This window comes from Bison bison, unplaced genomic scaffold (assembly GCF_000754665.1).
Source record: "Bison bison bison isolate TAMUID 2011002044 unplaced genomic scaffold, Bison_UMD1.0 scf7180017863957, whole genome shotgun sequence".
In the NCBI taxonomy this organism is placed as follows: Eukaryota; Metazoa; Chordata; class Mammalia; order Artiodactyla; family Bovidae; genus Bison; species Bison bison.
This window is the reverse complement of record NW_011494529.1, coordinates 1,845,380-1,867,184: the sequence shown is the minus strand read 5'-3', so window position 1 is coordinate 1,867,184 and position 21,805 is coordinate 1,845,380. Positions and strand designations below refer to the sequence as shown.

Here is a 21,805-nt window from a genome sequence, read left to right as displayed (position 1 = left end):
AATTTTCCACAGTTTGTTGTGATCTAGACAAAGACTTTAATATTGTCAGTGAAGCAGAAATAGATATTTCTTGCTTTCTCCATGATTCAACAAATGTTGGTAATTCGATCTCTGATTCTTCTGCCTCTTCAAAACCCAGCTTGGATATCTGGAAGTTCTTGCTTCACGTACTGCTGAAGCCTAGCTTCAAGGATTTTGAGCATAACCTTGCTAGCATGTGAAATGAGTGCAGTTGTACAGTAGCTTGAATATTCTTTGACATTGCCCTTCTTTGGGATTGGAACGAAAACTGACCTTTTCCAGTCCTGTGGCCACTGCTGAATTTTCCAAATTTCCTGACATACTGAGTATAGCAGTTTAACAGCATCAGCATTTAGGATTTTAAGTAGCTCATCTGTAATTCAATCACCTCCATGAACTTTGTTTATAGTAATGCTTCCTAAGGCCCATTTGACTTCATACTCCAAGTCGTAGCCTACCAGCCTCCTACTGTCCATGGGATTTCCCGCACAAGTATACTGAGGTGGGTTGCTGCTTTCTTTTCCAGGGAATCTTCCCGACCCAGGGATCGAACCTGTGTCTCCTACATTGGCAGGCAGATTCTTTACCACTGGGCCACCAGGGAAGCCCCATTCATACATATAAATCTCTAAAAATACAACTATAATATTGTGAAAAGTATATTATACAATATGTATAGTTGTGTATCAATAATACATATACATACAACATAACACAATAATTATTTGGTTTTATCTAATATATAATCCTGCCAGGCGTGCTACAATTCATAGGGTCTCAAACAGTTGGACACGCCTGAGCGACTGAACTGAACTGAATATATAATGCATAATCAAATTTCTTTATTGTCTCAATGTAGTTGGTTTGTTTAAATCAGAATTCAGGCAGTATCCTGTCATTTCATGATTTTATTGTCTCTTTTTAAAAAATAGTTTTATTGAAATATGTACAAACAGAAAGTTGTATCACAGTTTGATGAATATTCACCCACCAACCAGCATATTATTAGCACCCAGAATCACTTTATGCCCCCTCTGATTCACTGTTCTTTCTTCCCCAAAGGTCAACACTGTCTTGATTTTGTTGCAAATAGATTAGCTTTGCCTGTTTTTGAACTTGATAAAAAGTGGAATTATGTAGTGTATACATTTTTCTTTCTTAGTTTCTTTCCAACATCCATTGGATCATAGCAAAAGGAAGAGAATTCCAGAAAAACATCTATTTCTGCCTCATTGACTATGCTAAAGTCTTTGTATAGATCACAACAAACTGGAAAATTCTGAAAGAGATGGGAATACCAGAGCACCTTACCTGCCTCCTGAGAAACCTCTATGGAGCTCAAGAAGCAACAGTTAGAACTGGACATGGAACAACAGACTGGTTCCAAATTGGGAAAGGAGTACCTCAAGTCTGTATATTGTCACCCTGTTTATTTAACTTATATGCAGAGTACATCATGTAAAATGCCAGGCTGGATGAAGCGCAAGCTGGAATCAAGATTGTGGGGAGAAATATCAATAACTTCAGATATGCAGATGACACCACCCTTATGGCATAAAGCGAAGAGGAATTAAAGAGCCTCTTGAAGGTGAAAGAGGAGAGTGAAAAAGCTAGTTTAAAGCTCAACATTCAAAAAATGAAGACCATGGCATCTGGTCCTACCAGTTTATGGCAAATAGATGGAGAAACAAAGGAAATGGTGAAGGACGTGATTTTCTTGGGTTCCAAAATCACTGTGGATGGTGACTGCAGCCATGAAATTAAAAGATGCTTGTTCCTTGGAAGGTAAGCAATGACAAACCTAAACAGCATATTACAAAGCAGAGACATTACCTTATCTCCAAAGGCCTGTATAGTCAAAGCTATGGTTTTTTCAGTAGTCATGTAGTAATGTGAGAGATGGACAATAAAAAACTCTGAGCACTGAAGAACTGATGCCTTCAAACTCTGGTACTGGAGAGGACTCTTGAGAGTCCTTTGGACAGGAAGGCTATCAAACTAGTCAGTCCTAAAGGAACTCTATCCTGAATATTCACTGGAAGAACTGATGTTGAAGTGCCAATACTTTAACCACCTGATGCAAAGAGTTAACTCATTGGGAAAGACCCTGATGCTGGGAAAGACTGAAGGTAGGAGGAGAAGGGGATGACTCAGTGGTCATGAATTTGAGCAAACTCCGGGAGATGGTGAAGGACAGGGAAGCATGGTGCGCTGCAGTCCATGGGGTCGCAAAGAGTCAGACACAACTGAGCAACTGAACAGCAACAACAGACACTGTTCTTTCTTGGTCTTTCAACTCAGCAGTATGTTCTTGTATTCAAATATGTTGCCTGTAGTGTTATTTGTTTGCTTCCATTATCGAGTAAAATTCTACTGTATGAATATACAACAGTTTGCTTTTTCAATTTACTGTAAATGGACATCTTGAGAACTACATTTCATAATCCCAAATGTGCCAAGGGATCAACATAGTGTCTGACAGAGAAAGTCCAATTGATATTTATATAGTGCCTGTTATTTAATATTTGCTTATTGCATATTGATTCATTTGAATTTTGTTTCATCTAATGGGAAAATTTTAGATTTTCATGATTAGTTGAGTATTTTTTTTCTCACGCTGTGGTCTTTTAATTGTAGTGATTCTTGTTCTAATTGGCAGCCTGAATTATGTCACTTTAACATTATGTTTGCTTTCCTTTCCCATTCAATATTTACAATAGATTGAAAATATTTACAATGGATTGAGTTTTTGTTTTTCTTCCGAGCCCTGTATGTAATACTTTTGTTTAATTCTAGCCCTGACTCTCACCTGAGATTATTGACTGCAGAGCCACAGTCTTTGATTTCAAATCCCTGCCTTATTACTTACTAGCTGTGTTACTGTGAGGGTTTGTGTCTTCTCTGTGCCTTTGTTTGTTCATCTGTAAAGTTGGGGATAATAATACCTATTGCATAGGGTGTTCATAAAAATTAAATGAATTAAACTAAAGTACTTAGAACAATGTCTAGCTGTTATTATCATCCTTATCTGTAGTTCTCAAGTTTTGTGTCTCAGTTATTAATTTTTATCTGTAAGTCCACATAATATTATCACTCTTACTTACTGGCAAAAGTATCTTCATTTAAGAGGAAACTTTGTTTATTTGTCACATCAAATATAGTTTGTTTGCCCTGACACGTTTTCATTATTTTCTTTATTTGGCTTGAAATTTCACTTGAGATTTGCTTCTTGCTACTAGAGTTCACATGTTGTTTCTTCTGATTGTTTTTGTTTTCCATATTTTTACTTCTCAAGTCTGCAGGTACTAACAGAATTAAAAGTTGGTTACAATGTAAGAAAAATAGATTAAGAAGTACTTCTCATAATCTGATTGTTTAAAAATGGAATTGTATTTAATATATAAGAAACACTCTTATTTTCTCTGTATTAAATTGTTTTCTGTTGTTGGAAACAGACCTGGTGACTAAATGCTTCTGAAATTGTGTTGGGTCTTTATTCTGGTGAGTTGAACATTTGCTGTTAAAACCCTGGGCAGTGACTTGAATTGTTTCTTTCTTGGGTGAAAGGCTCTGTTACTTAGCAACAGCTAATATCCTATGATGATAGGAAAACACCCAGAGACCACACAGGAGAAATCTTACTGGCTTTTGTAGCCAAGGACAAGTGCTGATGCTTTGATACAGATTTATGAGCAACTTGGGATTCTTTTCTTCAGATAATGTTGTCATGGGGCTGGAGAATCCACGTTTAAAACAATTGTGACTGTTCAGCTGAGTCAAAAGACTGTTCTCTCTCTCTCTCTCTCTCTGTCTGTCTCTTGTTATTCTAGTCTGATGTTTATTCAGGGATACTAATGCCTGGAGCCTAAAGAAGGGAGTTACATATCTCCTAATCTTTGATTTGTATTTAGAAATGGAAGATGTCTAGGTTATTTGGAATAGGAACTACTTCCACTGGACTAACACCCTGTGGAACTCAATGAAAATCAATGTAAAGATTGACTTTTGGAAACGTTTTTAGGAAATACCAGTAATGGGTATGTTACTAAAACAGGCTAGTACTTCCTTGATTTATCTGGGTGGATGGATGTTTGTTTATAGGAAACAAAGTATGAATTCCTTGGATTTCTTTTCTTAATTTTAGAGGAAAACCTCATTGACTTGAAATAAAATAATAATTTTTACCCCTCCTCAATGTTTTTTTAGTGAAACTGAAATAAATACATCTTTAAAATACTATTCTCTTTTTACCTCTCCTCTTCCACATATCTGTTCCCCCATCTACTGGTTGCCATGAAAATGCGTCCCAGTACCCCATAGAGCAAATGCCAGGCTCTACAGTGTGGGGTTCCCCTGTAGTGAGGTAGAGTCTTAAATGCTGTAGAACAGTTTGTGCTGACTCAGCCGTACACAGAAAGACCTCAGCTATGACTTCTCTCTTAAATTCTTAATTAGCGAACGCGCTTGTGATTTCTCGACTTTTCAAAGATGAGAATTCAGGTTTACTTTTCCTCCAAACACTAACTAACTTTTCTTCCCTTCTCCCCTTTTGAAATTCTGGTTCAACATTTATTATACCCACAGAGTAGAAGCAATTGCTAATGGAAATTACAGAAAACATTTGAAATTGGAGAAGGAGAGGGGCAGCCTAGGAGCGGAGGAGAAAGACTGAGGTTCAGATTTCAAAGTAATCTATTATATAGTCAATAGATTATACTAGATTATAATTAAATTATAATATAATTTACATATTATATAATTATAAATTATAATAGATTATGATAGAATATTTTATAGTCAATAGATGGACATGAATTTGAGCAAGCTCTGGGAGATGGTGATGGACAGGTGTGCTGCAGTCCATGGGGTCACAAAGAGTTGGACATGATTGAGTGACTGAACTGAACTGATTGTATAGTCAAGACAAATTTTTCATTTAATCCTAAAGTATAATTGTGGAGCCGAAGATAATCTCCATATTAGATTAGTTCTGTGTTGGACATATTTAATGCCTGTCTTAAATTTGGTGTCTGTGAACTTTATGTTTGATTGTCATGACTGCTGTAGAAAAAAATTTTTGCAATTGCATGGGAAATTAGTGTTTTGTTTACAGACCCAGCTGCCCATGAGAATCATCTAAGGATCTTGTTACACAGAAAACTTTACCCAATTTCTAAAATTTTCCTCAGTCTTGCTGGCTTAGCATCTGCTGGTGGAGCCCAATCATGATTCTCTTTTATAGGCTCTGAGGATAAATTTTAGGTAACCAGCCTGGCAAATAATCTAAGACTAAAGCCTGGCATTGTTTGAGTTCTCTTAAGGGAGCACCTTATTATTTAAAATTCTTCTAATCTAAGAGACAGCTTTGTTATGAGAGTACATAGCTCTTATTTTCTTCAGTAAACCTGGCTCCAGCTCCGGCCAGATGACCTTACTTCTCTGAATGTCAGTCCAGCTTGCCTGCAAATGGAGGTGTTTACAAAAATGTGGGAAAGATTCAATGATGAATGATGAATTCATGATGAAATGTGAAGATTTTTTTTGTAAGGAGATGTTATATTAACTTGAGGATTCTAAAGATAGCTTTTTTAATGAGGGAGAAATTGGAAGTCATTTTTGTTCTTTAAGATGCTATTGGAGAAACAACATAATATGGTAAAGAAAAAACTGAAGTACAAACATCATTCAGTCTTTTACTCAGTTCAGTCACCCAGTCGTGTCAAACTCTTTGCAACCCAATGGACAGCAGCACGCCATGCCTCCCTGTCCATCACCAACTCCCAGAGTTTACCCAAACATGTCCATTGGGTTGGTGATGCCATCCAACCATCTCATACCCTTCTCGTCCTGCCTTCAATCTTTTGCAGCATCAGTGTCTTTTCAAATGAGTCAGCTCTACACATCAGGTGGCCAAAGTATTGGAGTTTCAACTTCAACATCAGTCCCTCCAATGAACACCCAGGTCTGATCTCCTTTAGGATGGACTGGTTGTATCTCCTTGCAGTCCAAGGGGTTCTCAAGAGTCTTCTCCAACACCACAGTTCAAAAGCATCAATTCTTTGGTGCTAATCTTTCATTATAGTCCAACTCTCACATCCATACGTGACTACTGGAAAAACTATAGCCTTGACTAGATGGACCTTTGTTGGCAAAGTAACGTCTCTGCTTTTTAATATGCTGTCTAGATTGGTCATAACTTTCCTTTCAAGGAGTAAGCATCTTTTAATTTCATGGCTGCAGTCACCATCTGCAGTGATTTTAGAGCCCTCAAAAATAAAATCAGCCACTGTTTCCCCATCTATTTGCCATAAATTGATGAGAACAGATGCCATGATCTTAGTTTTCTGAACGTTGAGCTTTAAGCCAACTTTTTCACTCTCCTCTTTCACTTTCATCAAGACGTTCTTTAGTTCTTCTTTGCTTTCTGCCATAAGTGTGTCATCTGCATGTCTGAGGTTATTGAGATTTCTCCCTGCAGTCTTGATTCCAGCTTGTGCTTCATCCAGCCCAGCATTTCTTACGATGTACTCTGCTTATAAGTTAAATAAGCAGGGTGACAATAAACAGCCTTGACATACTCCTTTTCCTATTCAGAACCAGTCTGTTGTTCCATGTCCAGTTCTAACTGTTACTTCTTGACCTGCATACAGATTTCTCAAGAGACAGATCAGGTGGTCTGGTATTCCAATCTCTTTCAGAATTTTCCACAGTTTATTGTGATCCACACAGTCAGAGGCTTTGGCATAGTCAATAAAGCAGAAATAGATGTTTTTCTAGAACTCTCTTGTTTTTTTGATGATCCAGCAGATGTTGAAAATTTGATCTCTGGTTCCTCTGCCTTTTCTAAAACCAGCTTGAACATCTGGAAGTTCAGGGTTCATGTATTGCTGAAGCCTGGCTTGGAGAATTTTGAGCGTTACTTTACTAGCGTGTGAGATGAGTGCAATTATGTGGGAGTTTGAGCATTCTTTGGCATTGCCTTTCTTTGGGATTGGAATGAAAACTGACCTTTTCCAGTCCTGTGGCCACTGTTGAGTTTTCCAAATTTGCTGACATATTGAGTGCAGCACTTTCACAGCATCATCTTTTAGGATTTGAAATAGCTCAACTGGAATTCGATCACTTCTACTAGCTTTGTTCGTAGTGATGCTTCCTAAGGCCCACTTGACTTAACATCCCAGGATGTCTGGCTCTAGGTGAGTGATCACACCATCATGATTATCTGGGTCGTGAAGATCATTTTGTGCAGTTCTTCTGTATATTCTTGCCACCTCTTTGTAATAGCTTCTGCTTCAGTTGGGTGCATAGCATTCCTGTTGTTTACTGTGCCCATCTTTGCATGAAATGTTCCCTTGCTATCTCTAATTTTCTTGAAGAGATCTCTAGTCTTTCCCATTCTGTTTTTTTCCTCTATTTCTTTGCACTGATCACTGAGAAAGGCTTTCTCATCTCTCCTTGCTATTCTTTGGAACTCTGCATTCAGATGCTTATATCTTTCCTTTTCTCCTTTGCTTTTCCCTTCTCTTCTTTTCACAGCTATTTATAAGGCCTCCTCAGACAACCATTTTGCTCTTTTGCATTTCTTTTTCTTGGGAATGGTCTTGATCCCTGTCTCCTGTACTATGTCACGAACCTCTGTCCATAGTTCATCAGGCACTCTGTCTATCAGATCTAGTCCCTTAAATCTATTCTCACTTCCACTGTATAATCATGAGGGATTTGATTTAGGGCATACCTGAATGGTCTCGTGGTTTTCCCTACTTTCTTTAATTTAAGTCTGAATTTGGCAATAAGGAGTTCATGATCTGAGCCACAGTCAGCTCCCAATCTTGTTTTTGCTGACTGTATAGGGCTTCTCCATTTTTGGCTGCAAAGAGTATAATCAATCTGATTTTGGTGTTGGCCATCTGGTGATGTCCATGTGTAGAGACTTCTCTTGTGTTGTTGGAAGAGGGTATTTGCTATGACTAGTGCATTCTCTTGGCAAAACTATTAGCCTTTGCCCTGCTTCATTCTGTACTCTAAGGCCAAATTTGCCTGTTACTCCAGGTGTTTCTTCACTTCCTACTTTTGCTTTCCAGTCTCCTATAATAAAAAGGACATCTTTTTTGGATGTTAGTTCTAAAAGGTCTTGTAGGTGTTTAGTTTCTAGCTATAAATTACCATTATAGCATTGTGTTCCTTTCTTCAGTCTTATGTCTTTATTTATAAATTGGATGAAGCTGTGCAATAAGAGAAGGCAGCTTTACACAATAATGTAGCTTGTTTTGCCTGATTTAAAAGTCTCTGGTTTTATGATGTGGTAAAATATAGCATTTAATTTATCTGAAGAGTTGGACCTGCCATCTTTTAAGGCCTTTGTAGCTATGGATTTGAATAAACATTGTAGGATAACTCAAATTCTGAAGCTTGAAAATGGTAATACAAATTTAACTGAAAATTAAAGATCATCTGTGTTATAGAACATTGGACATTTTCATTGTCTTACTGCTTTTCCTGTTTTATAACGCACTGAAAAAAAGAGAGAGAGAGGGTGGGGAGAGAGAGAACATAAGTAAGATAAAGTTATCAATCTTCTTTGCTTTTTAAGCTTCTTCAGTTTAATAGAGTTGATTTTTAAAGATAATGTATACATAGTACTTTGATTTTCTAGTAGTCCTAATGGATTTTGTTACTATGTATACAAATGCAAAGAAGAAAGAAGCCATTTTTCTACTTCCTTTGCCTGAAGGAATTCATTGTCTTTGCAACAAATTGCATGTGTCTAATGCTTTTAGGTCTCAGTTGACTTTTATGTAGCATTGTTTGGGGCAGTGGCCAAAGTGCAGGCAGAGCAATTGAAGAAGACCTTAGAAATCATCTGTTTATGCTTCCAACAGGCATATATTGTATTAGTATGTATTAACCACCTAATGTATACCAGGCACTAAGTGCAGAAGACAGCGGGATATAGTAGAAACTGTGGGGCCTATATTCTAGGATAGGGCAATAGAAAGAAAGAATTCTAAAAAAGATACTTTCAGATAGTACTATGAAGACAGACAAACAAAACTGGGTTTGCATTCTTATTATATCAGTTTCCAGCTGGTTATTCAACATCAGAATCTTTTCCCCATATCTTGAATGCAGAGATGATCATTTCTACCTGATAGGGTGTTTTTTAGCATAAATGGAGAAAATTTATTGAATGATTTTTAGCACAGTTTCTGCAACTTAGCAGGTCCCCAATAAATTATTACTAAAACTTCAAAACCATTCAAGGATGCTCAGCTCTTTCTTGTTCTGGGATTTGCTTTTTTTTTTTTTTTAACTGAGCTTTATTCTGTTGATCTTATCCCCTTCTCCTAATTTTTTTTTGAAATAATTTAAAAAAGTCAAGGAAAGCTGAATAACCCTTTTTATAGGCAAATAAAGCTGGAATAAGTTGGGTGTGGGGTTATTGGAAACGACAGCTAAAATGAGGTTTGAGCATTATGGAATAGAAGGTATATCTGACCAATAGGATGAGAATTGGCTAGACTATCTATAATACTTATTGTCATTTGCAGACATTAATTGGTTTTTCAGATGATACAGTGAAATGGATGGGTGACTTCAGCTGCTGGTATTTCTCTCACAGTTTTTCTCTCTCTGAATTAGAATTACTGATATGTATGCCTGTCTTCAATGATAGATTTTAATGCCCTTGAAAAGAAGTTCTGTGTGTGCCCTTCACAACACAAGCCTGACATGAATTTGGATTCAATCAACATTTGTTAATTGAAAAAAATGGGAATATGCTAGTGTCATAACAACAACAACAAAAAAAAACTGGCCAGAATAATAGGGCTGCTGGTTTCAAAAATTAGGATAACAAATCTACAACTTAGTCCCTTGGTGGAATGTTGATGTGGGAACCAGCTTTTTGAAGGGTCTTTTAAACCTGTAGATAGGGTTTCGGTTTTTTTTAATTGTGGTAAAATATACATAACAAATACACCATTTTAATTACTTTTAAGTGTAGAGTTCAGTAGCATGAAGTACAGTCACATTGTTGTACAACTATGATTACCGTCCACCTCCAGATCTTTTATATCTTCCCAGACCGAAACTATGGAAAGGTTTTAATTTCACACTTGACTAACACACAGTTTTAAAGCCACCTCAGTGGCCTACAGACCAGGGACAGTCACTGGAAACAGTGCTGTTATTCCTTTGCACCTCACAAGGTTGTCCTTGGAACTCCTCAGTATAAGAAACTCAAATAAGAGAGTCTGGGAAAGAACGATGTCAGCCCCTTCCTCTCCTGATTGCTGTTGGAGGACAGTGTGCCTGCTTCCTTCATTCCATCGTGGGGAACTACTACCTCAGTTTTCCTCAAGACAGATAAAGAAGAAAAGAGTAGCTTTGGCACCAACTGAAAACTAACTTAAAACCTCAGCATAACTGAATGATAAAGACGAAATCATGACCAAATCGGTCCCTAATGTTATTTGGAGTCTATGTCCCAGGAATTTTTAGTTAGCACCCATTTTATGCGAACAGCTTAAATAAGAAATCTGCAATTTATAGAGGTTCAGTATTTGTCCAAGAAACTAGTGGTGTTAAGTGCCTCAACTAAGGATTTGAATTGAATTCTAACCCTTGGGCCCTTGCTCTTTCTATTCTGCCACAAGAATGTATTGCTAGAGATTCACCTTTTGTAGCACTTGGGTTGTTCATCAGTTGTGATGGAGCCACTATTTACCAAAGGAAGATCCCTCTTGATCCTCCTTTGGAGGAGGGTCATTAATCATTTGCAAGTCTAAGCAGTTGCATATACAGTTAATGGTCATGGAGGTTATTTCTTTTTTTCTCAGAAGATTGAACAAGTCAGACAAATTTTGGTAACTGGAAGTCTTTTTATATTAACACTAAAACCTTTCTCAGCTCATTCTGTTTTTTCAGTTCCCAGGGGCATGAGATTGCATTAAATATAATCTTTCATAGCATATTACTGTCATTGGTCAGCTGGGAGTCCCTGTTTGCTTTTCTTTGCTCCCTTTTATTCCTATCTCTTTCCAGCCACTGTAATTAACCATTCTAATGTGTTAGCTATTTGTGTTTTGACTGTGAAGAAGGCTGAGCGCCGAAGAATTGATGCTTTTGAACTGTGGTGTTGGAGAAGACTCTTGAGAGTCCCTTGGACTGCAAGGACATCCAACCAGTCCATTCTGAAGGAGATCAGCCCTGGGATTTCTTTGGAAGGAATGATGCTAAAGCTGAAACTCCAGTACTTTGGCCACCTCATGCGAAGAGTTGACTCATTGGAAAAGACTCTGATGCTGGGAGGGATTGGGGGCAAGAGGAGAAGGGGACAACAGAGGATGAGATGGCTGGATGGCATCACTGACTCGATGGACGTGAGTCTGAGTGAACTCCGGGAGTTGGTGATGGACAGGGAGGCCTGGTGTGCTGCAATTCATGGGGTCGCAAAGAGTTGGACATGACTGAGCGACTGATCTGATCTGATATGAACTTTCAAAATATGTGTTGTGGTTTTTGTGTGGAATCTTAATTCACATAAATAGTATTACATAATGTGTTGACCCCATTCTGTTTGTCCCCCTTTTCATTCAGCACTGTTTACAAAATCTCTTTATGTTAGTATTGGCATTAATTTATTTTAATTATTAATCTATGTCAAAACAGAAGAGGACTTTAATTATTTTTTGTTGTTACAGTTTTTCATAGTTTTATTGCACCATGTCCAAAGAGACAGCTTATATGATACTGATTTTTTTGTGGTTTCTTTTATGGTCTAATACACAGTCTGTTTCTGTAATTGTTCTGTGTGTGCCTCCCCAAAGTGTGTATTTTCTGTCAGATGTAACATTCCCTTAAATACAATACCTTGAGCTTATTGAGTTGTCAGTCTTCAGTTTATTTTTTTTAATCTTCTGCTTTATTATTTTCTGAGAAAGATGTGTTAACATTTTATTTTAGTTTCCTTAACTGTGGTATCATTTCTTAACTATTTTACCTTAGAAATCCAGTAAACAATACAGTTGAAAGCATAACTGCTCTGGTTGAATCTGGAAGAACACGTCTTAAATCGAGTGTCCTTTCAAGAGCCCATCTCCAGAGTACCTTAAGGCACCTCTGCAGAATCCTTAAATTGGAATATTATTTCTGTAAACAAGCTATCAATTAACCCTTTAACCTTGCACTCTTATTTCTTGTTACCCACCCACTAACTTAAATAATTTTCGATTCAAAGCCAGATGGACTTTCACATCCCCTTCTCATCCCTCTGCATGGGAGTTTTTACCCTTGCCATTTGGTCCACCAGAATTCTTCTTCACATAACCAAACTCTATAACTTATTCAAAACCGTTCTTGTATATCCAAAGAACAAAAAAACTAATTAAAAAAGATATATACACAATTCAGTGTTATTAGAAGCTTTATTTACAATAATCAGGCAACCTAAGTGTCCATACATACATGAATGGGTAAAAGAGATGTGGTATGGAATGGAATACTACTCAGCCATAAAAAAGATACTGCCATTTGCAACAACATGGATGGGCCTAGAAGGTATTATACTAAGCCAGATAAGGACAAATACAAATGTGGAATCTAAAAAAAAAAAAACAAATGAACAAACTAAACAAAACAGAAACAGACCTACAGGTACAGAGAACAAACTGGTGGTCACCAGAGGTGGGGAGTGGTTGGCAAAATAGGTGAAGGGTATTAGGACGTACAAGCTTCCACTTATTAATAAACCATGGGATGTAATGTCCAGTATAGGGATTATGTTCAGTAATATTGTAATAACTTTGTATGGTTTAGCTTTGTAATAGCTATGGGTGGTTACCAGACTTACTATGGTGATGTATTTGTCATGTATATTGTATATACATGACATGTATAGTGTCATGTATACACTATTTTGTATATCGGAAACTGATATTATATGTCAACTTTACTTCAATTAAGAAAAGAAAAAGAAAGAAAAAAAAAAACTTTCTCAAATTCTGCTTCTTTCAAGAAATCTCTTCTAGCCATATCATTTTTTAGAATTCTAAAGGCAATGATTGCTCAGTTCAGTTCAGTCGCTCAGTTGTGTCCAACTCTTTGTGACCTTATGGACTGCAGCACGCTGGGATTCCCTGTCCATCACCAACTCCTGCAGCTTACTCAAACTCATGTCCATCAAGTTGGTGATGCAATCCAACCATCTCATACTCTGTCGTCCCCTTCTCCTCCTGCCTTCAATCTTTCCCAGCATCAGGGTCTTTTCAAATGAGTCAGTTCTTCACATCAGGTGGCCAAAGTATTGGAATTTTAGCTTCAACATCAGTCCTTCCAATGAATATTCAGGACTGATTTCCCTTAGGATGGACTGGAAGGAACTCCTTGCAGTCCAAGGAACTCTCAAGAGTCTTCTCCAACACCACAGTTCAAAAGCATCAATTCTTTGGTGCTCAGCTTTCTTCATAGTCCAACTCTCACATCCATACACGACTACTGGAAAAACCATAGCCTTGACTAGATGGACCTTTGTTGGCAAAGTAATGTCTCTGCTTTTTAATATGCTGTCAAGGTTGGTCATAGCTTTTCTTCCAAGGTGCAAGTGTCTTTTAATTTTATGGCTGCAATCACCATCTGCAGTGATTTTAGAGCCCCCAAAAATAAAGTCAGCCACTTTATCCACTGTGTCCCCATCTATTTGCCATGAAGTGATGGGACTGGATGCCATGATCTTCGTTTTCTGAATGTTGAGCTTTAAGCCAACTTTTTCACTCTCCTCTTTCACTTTCATCAAGAGGCTCTTTAGTTCCTTCGCTTCCTGCCATAAGGGTGCTGTCATCTGCATATCTGAGGTTATTGATATTTCTCCCGGCAATCTTGATTCCAGTTTGTGCTTCATCCAGCAAGACATTTCTCATGATGTACTCTGCGTATAAGTTAAATAAGCAGGGTGACAATATACAGCCTTGACATACACCTTTCCTGATTTGGAACCAGTCTGTTGTTCCATGTCCAGTTCTAACTGTTGCTTGTTGACTTTCATACAGATCTCTCAGTAGACAGCTCAGGTGATCTGGTATTCCCATCTCTTGAAGAATTTTCCACAGTTTGCTGTGATCCACACAGTCAAAGACTTTGGTGTAGTCAATAAAGCAGAAGTAGGTATTTTTCTGGAATTCTCTTGCTTTTTCGATGATCCGACAGATGTTGGCAATTTGAACTCTGGTTCCTCTGCATTTTCTAAATCCAGTTTGAACATCTGGAAGTTCCTGGTTCATGTATTGCTGAAGCCTGGCTTTGAGAGTTTTGAGCATTACTTTACTAGCGTGTGAGATGAGTGCAATTGTGCGGTAGTTTGAGCATTCTTTGGCATTTCCTTTCTTTGGTATTGGAATGAAAAATGACCTTTTCTAGTACTGTGGCCACTGCTGAGTTTTCCAAGTTTTCCAATGATTGCTAGTCCAGTTAATTTAATGTTTATTCACTGACCTAAATTTACTAATTGATTAATATATATTTAGTGACCAGCATGTGCCACGGTTGGAATTTCTGTTTATAAAGCTGTGAAGTGAAGTGAAGTGAAGGCGTTCAGTTGTGTCTGACTCTCTGAGACCCCATGGACTGCAGCCTACCAGGCTCATTTGTCCCTGGGATTCTCCGTTGTTTACTAGTTCTTGTGTGTGTTTGCTTCCTCTGCTTTGTTGTATAAGCATGTTGAGGGTAACATGTGTTTTGTATCCTCTATTAATTAAGGTACCCACATAATGGCTTGTTCTTAATAGTTGACTGACAAAAACACTTTGAGTTTATTTACTTCAGTGTTAATGGGGATAATTTTATTTCTATATAGAGGACAGTTTTGTTACATTGCAAGTTCTTTAGTTTACTGTATTTTGCAAAATATGTTCTTTATTATTCATAAGCATGATCAGTGAAAGTTCTCTAAGATTCTCTTCAAAATCCTTATAAAGTAGACAAATTTAACCTCTTTCTAAAATAAGCATTTATGATTAATTATTTCAATGTAAATTTATGTACAAATTAGCCTTTATGAGTTTAAATTTATCTAGTCTCTTTTAAGGCAGTGTTTGTTATATCTGGTAAAGTGATGAGATGGACTAGGCTGTCTTTCTTCCCTTCCCCCTTAACACTAATTATTCCAGTTAAGCTTTCAGTTTGCAAGGTTCCCTCTAAGGACAGTGAACTTAGAGTATAGAGAGTTCCAGCATAGTTGCAGGAGAGCTTGGCTTTTCAGCTGATGAGATGATTGCATCATGTGATGGAGCCACCAGCAAGCCTTTGGGCGCTGGTAGCACTCCTGGCCTGAGCTGGTGCTGTTTGGTGTACAAGGCACGTTTGAAGCTGTTATTCCCCACACTGACCTGCCAGTGTAGTTGCGTTGCACAGGTGAAGCATAACCAGCCACATCCTAAAATAGGTAGTTTAGGCTGTAAAATGGAGGTTGCAAGATGAAACAGAAGATCAAATAGAAGAATTATAAAATACCTATAATCCATGAGCCTTTAAGTCCTTTATATTTTATTTCATTTTCCCAACTTCCGTGAAGTGGGAATTATCATGTCCATTTTTTAAAGATGAAGAAGTAGAATTCCATAGAGGTAAAATGAGGTATTAATTAATGGACATTGAGTAAGTGGTAGACGTATGTATTAACTTCAGATCTGACAGCTAAATCAGCATCCTTAATTCCCCTTGTTTTTACTTGCATAACACCCAATATTGTTTTGTACCCTTTGTATACTTTAAAGAGATGTAATTATTTAGAGTTAATGGTTGATTTTCTTTCCTGCTGGACTACAGGTCCGTGAGAGTAGATCCATGTCTGTTTTGTTCAACCAACAGACCAAACATTTTGCTTGGCACATACCTGGTGATCAGTATATATTCTTTGTTTCTCTGGTTCTTTTTTTGAAGGGGAGCAAGTAGCGCAGAGAGGCCAGGTTTTCCACCACATTATGTTAACACTCTTAGGTAAGAAAATGTGTAGAAAATCTAGGCCAGTCCTTGAACCTGAACAGTCAGGGAAGGTTTTATGGGGAGCCATCTTCTTAGATGGAGATCAAATAATCTTTAACTGTAACCTGTATATACGGCTGCGAATGACCTCAAGTACTTCACTTACAAGAAGGGACAATTCATTGCAGAGGTGTCAGTAAAAATGGGGAAATGCCAATGCCTTGATAATATAGATTCAGGTGCTCTATTTAAATTTTTTAACCTTTTTTTTTAAATTAGAAAAAATCAGGCAAAGATATGCAGATCTGCCTGGAGAACTGCACATTATTGAACTTGAAAAGGATAAGAATGGACTTGGACTCAGCCTCGCTGGTAACAAAGACAGGTCACGCATGAGCATATTTGTGGTGGGAATTAACCCTGAAGGACCTGCTGCCATGGACGGACGAATGCATATTGGAGATGAACTGTTGGAGGTGAGGGGCGTATATTCTTAATTTTTGTTTGGGTGACATGATTGGATATAGAGGATAGTGTATAAGATGATGAAGTAAAAGAATAAAATGTTATAAATTGCATTTTCTTCAACTATTTGTTATCATTTTCCCAAGCTTATTATATTGTTGCTTACAAATACTATTGGCTGCTTGAGTAAAGACTAATCTCACAACATAATTTAAAGGCCTTTAAGTAAAATCTCATGAAAACATATTAAAAGAATAGAGCTTGTTTTTGAATATAAATTCCAAAAGATTCAAAACTAATTTGTGTATTAATCTGACATTATTAGTATTTAACAAAATCCTCTTCAGCTTCTGAATTAACTGTAAGTATAACATTTGTTTTTATTGCTGTTGCCATTTAGTTTTTCTGGAAGGTGTTACAGCCAACAAAATCTTATGAACTGGTTGTCAAGGACTGGTTAATATCTGTGAGTTGGAAATGTGGTTAAAGTCTCTTAGGTTCCTTATTTAGGAACAGGAGAGAGAAAAGAGAAGTTAGGGAGGGAACTGATCCCTGCTACTATTCCAGATGATTCCATCAGTAATCTGAAAAAGTTATTCTTATATTCATAAGCTTAAAGTCAGGGTCTCTGCTCTGCTGCTTCTGCTAAGTTGCTTCAGTCATGTCCGACTCTGCATGACCCCATAGACGGCAGCCCAACAGGCTCCCCGTCCCTGGGATTCTCCAGGCAAGAACACTGGAGTGGGTTGCCATTTCCTTCTCTAATGCATGAAAGTGAAAAGTGAAAGTGAAGTCGTTCAGTCATGTCCAACTCTTTGTGACCCCATGGACTGTAGCCCACCAGGCTCCTCCGTCCATGGGATTTTCCAGGCAAGGGTACTGGAGTGGCCTTCTACCTTGTCATTGCCTTCTCCCTCTGCTCTGAGTTTATCTTATTTTTATATTTATTTGCCTGTTCAGTCATTCATTAATTCAACTAACAGTTTTTTGAGTGTCTCTTAGGGCTGGATACCAAAAAAGAGATGAATACTCCAGTCCTTCATTTGAATAGCTCAGTCTTAAGGAAGAAAAGAGACATAAAAGATTGTTGCACAACAAAAATGAAAAAAAAGAAAAAAAGATTATAATAAAAGCAGCAATATGTACTTGCTACCAGACATAGCTTTACTGAGGTCACAGAGTAACAAGGTGAGGTCGCAAAGTAAACAAGGCTTTTGGATTCAATACCAGGCAGTTTGACTTCTTAGCTGTTTGTTAAGTGTGCTCTAAGGCCTCTTGATAAAATAGTCCAACACTTGGACATTTAGGGGAGCTGAATCACAGATGCACTGAGTGTCAGATGCTTACTTCACATGAGGCCTTACTAATTTTTCATTTTATAATTTCCTCTTCAGACTCTACTCAGAATAGAATTCATAGTCATCTATAATGTGACTTGCCTAATAATATCCACAGCCAAAGCTGTTCAGACACAAACTCTAAGATCATTAGTATCACCTTCTGTCTTCTCAGCCTTGGTTGGTAGTTTCTCCCCATTTTGAAATCTATTTTCACCAAGAAGTCATTCCTGGAATTACTTTTCTTGTTGTTTGTAATATAGCATTATGAAAGCGACCCACATCGGGTAGACGTATTGACTAGCATAATCATCAAGTAAATAAACATCAATGGTATTAGTATGGATTAATCAGTATAATTCATTGCTTCAAGTTCATTTAGAGATTTCTTCATAAACAAAACTAAAGTGATGGTGGTGGTAATAATGATGAAAGTAAAAGCTAGTTTACTGAGCTATCCCTAGCATTTTACCTATGTGCTAACACATTTGTATTCTTAAGAGCCCTATATGGTCAGTACTGTTATTATCCCAATTTTCTGGATAAGAAAACTGCTAAGTAACAGAACTAAGTTGCTAAGAATCCAGGCTTGCCAGGCTCCAAGATCTGTGCTCTAGCAACTGAAGTATACTGCATTCTCCACGGTACTTCCAGCAAATCCTATCTGTTTAGATCCATGAGAATCCTGACTTATGATACTCTAGGCTTTAGGAAACCATATATATTAAATTATACTGTTGTATTATGCACACCTAAATGCATTATTTCCTGTCTTCTGTGGTACGTGGAAACGTTCCAAAAGCTATCATTTGGAACATGACGATTGTAGTTCTATTTTCTCTGCCTTATTAAGACTCAAGATGGAATGACTGATGTAATCCAGACCGGGAAGAGAAGTGGTATGTTATTTCTGTGTCTGACATTTTATTAGATAGAGGAGATAGATGAGCTAAGGCTGCAGGGCGGTGAGAGTGCTTCATAGGCCGTACAGTAAAGTCAACATTGTGTGCGGGGCAGAGAGCGCTAGACTAGGAAGACCTGCTTTAATTATTCCAACTCTTTCAGTTATTAGTTGCATTTCAGAAGGGATTTAATATAGTGTAGGGCACATGGTTGACTATTAATCAGATGATATTTCCTCTCTTACAGACAGAAACTTCAGGTATCTGTTTCTATCTATGCTAGAAGCTAGAAGAGCTCTCCTGAGCAAAAAAGAATATTAGCATCTTGCTTTTTCAGACCCCTCCTGTTCCCTCCTTTGACTTTCTGAATTTGGTCCTCTTGTTGCTCTTCAGTAATTTTATCTTCACTCAGAGATTAAAAGAATGAGAAGATTAAACATGGCAATAAATTAATCCCCTCATATTCTCCATGAAGTCTTTTATTCAAGTAAAATAAAATAAAATTAAAAGTTGAAATACTGAGTCTAGCATCACACATCTTTGATTGTTTATTTATCTTCTCTAACCCTCAGTTACCTTCTTTATCAAATGGAAATTTTTTATTCATTTAGCACATACTTTACTAGGCATCTGTTGTGTAGGAGGAAGTATAGGAGCAAGGTGCTGATTTTACATTGATGAAGAAAATCCATCGTCCTATTTTCATAGAGCTCACAGTCTAGTGATTGTGTAGCTTCAACCTCCAAGAGTGTTATAAGAATTAATGAGAAGATAGGTCACGTTTTGCCACCACATCTGGCACTTACTAATACCATAATACATTTCAACTGATAATATTTATAAAAAATTTTTATGTGGATTTGTGGGTTTCAGTTCTTTTTAGCTTGTTTATATTAGTATATTTGTCTCCAAAAATATGTTCCAGAGGGAAACCATCATACTCTTCAGTAGCTCCATGCAGCATCTTGAAAAGCTGAGAGAGTAGAAAAAGGCACAGATTGGATTCTTATGCAGTTATAAGCCTTCTCATGGGCTTCTGGCTTCTAGGTCAGGGATGACAGTAAAAAAATTCATGTGGGAAACATTTTCCTGGTTTCTTTTAATAGCTGAGAAAAAAATTTCAGTCATTTCTCTATGATATGTGAAGAATTTGTTTATAACATATCAAGTCCAATGTGCTTTTGAACTGAGAATAGTCACTGATGTGATGAGTACCAGGAAAGCTGGAAGCCAGTGTTACAATAGCTGTTCTTGGATATGCAGTGTGTTAGATGTTGAAGGAGACTGCATCACGAAGGAAGCATTTAGGCTTTTAGATCATACTTACTGGGTTAAAGCAAATCTTGTGTATTTGCTTACCCATCCACACTTTATTTATTTTTGCCAATTGAGGTACAGTTGTCCATGTCTTGATCAATCTTACAATTCTATTTGCTCGTATTATTTCTCATAACTGCTTTGTTGTTATCATTATTCCTTTGCTCACAGCCCCCTTTTATTTAGGGTTGATCTGACTTTTTTAGGCCCTCAGATGTAGTTAATTTATAGGAAGTAGAAAAGAGCGTGGTCAAACATACCTTGTAGCTTCCTGGAAGTGAGAAATTCGCATCTCTTCCCGAGCCCTGTCCATGACTGATTTTTGGCACAACACCGGCCAGCAGTTTTGTTGCTGTAGGACTGCATCATTACGGTGCAAGAGCAGTCAGCAAGTTCTGCTGATTGATAGCTCAGTTCATGTTTAAAAGAAATCTTACACTGAGCCCCCAGAAGACAATGTGATTAAATCTCAGCTTCTTTCTCCTTTACTAGGATGCTAGTGTGGGGGTTCTGAATTAATTTCAAAATGCATTAGCATATAATTACCATGTAGACTGGAATGAGACTTTCTAGACTATTGGCTTTCCCTAAGCAATTAGTCCCAGAAAATACCCAGGCCCGGGCATGGTGCAGTCTTGTGAATATAGGATTTATTTATAATCTTCCCTCCAGGGCAAGTGTGGGAAGAGAGCTGATAGTGCCATGCGGGGATTGGAATGATTTGTCAGGTGAGGGAAGCAGCCAGAAGGAACAGCGTGGATGGCATTTGGAAGTGTGCAGTGGATGGGCTTGTGTGTCTGGCTCCCACACACTTCAAGACAGAGGAAGTTCATTCCCTTTGTGACATTTACCTGTAGCCCCTAAATTAAATCTTGTTATTTTTGTATGTGTATAATAGGTTTATTTAAGAACCATTGAAAATAAAAAGTATGAATACTACCTATATTTGCTAAGAATAAAGACATAGAACTATAGGTAAACTCAGATCTTTTTGTTTAGTAATACTTATGTTAATAAGAGGAAAAAACTGAAATCATTAAATGACTGACTCAGGTACGTGTAGGTGCTTTATGACAAACTCCTGTCTGAGGGTGCTCACTACCACACCAGTCCAAAAGGTTAATCCTTGACTTGTTGCCAGTGAGTTATTTTTGAAATCTTTTGGAAGACTTAGATGTGATTTAGAAGTACACTATAGTGAATAAATTACTAGGTTTTAGACATCTATAGATAAGATTCTACTTTATAGTCAAAAGTTTCCATCATCTTATACTGGGTCCTTTAGATTATTACCATACAAATGAATGTAATTTTCTAAAGTATGCTTCTTAATGCATTAATTATGCCCTAAGAGATCTCACAGAATAAAATATCCCATTGTGGAAACACTAGTTTGAGGACCAGAAAGAAGAGTAAAGGATTTCAAAATTGCAGTAAAATGATTTTTCCAACAGTTTTATTAACAGAAATAGGTTTATGACAGCTAAAAATACAAAAATAAATTGATAAACATTTGTTATTGTGGCAATAGTGTCAAAATACATCAAATTTTGCATTTTAAATATGTGATTTATTGTATGTATTCTATCTCAATAAAGCTGCTAAAAAATGAGTTGATCGTCCTGACAGAAACTATAAGGAAGTCCTGAATATAACCTCACATATGCAAAGCTGAAGTTACCCCATTTTCTGACTCTTAAAATTATATGCAGCCTAATACATAGCTCTGAAAGTCAACAGAAGAATGTGGTGTTGGCTGAGTGGTCAGCTTCACACACAAAGTTGTCC

The 21,805-nt window shown here is 37.3% G+C and overlaps 1 protein-coding gene across 4 annotated transcripts in view; it reads left to right on the top strand.

Annotated features, from left to right (window-relative positions):
• Positions 1-21,805, top strand: part of INADL (InaD-like (Drosophila)) — a 396,383-nt gene that overhangs the window by 200,859 nt on the left and 173,719 nt on the right. For all 4 annotated transcript variants that reach the window (XM_010833911.1, XM_010833910.1, XM_010833909.1 and 1 more), the window contains exon 28: positions 16,276-16,472. In XM_010833911.1, coding sequence (XP_010832213.1) covers positions 16,276-16,472 — 197 coding nt within the window. The remainder of the gene's footprint in view (positions 1-16,275; positions 16,473-21,805) is intronic.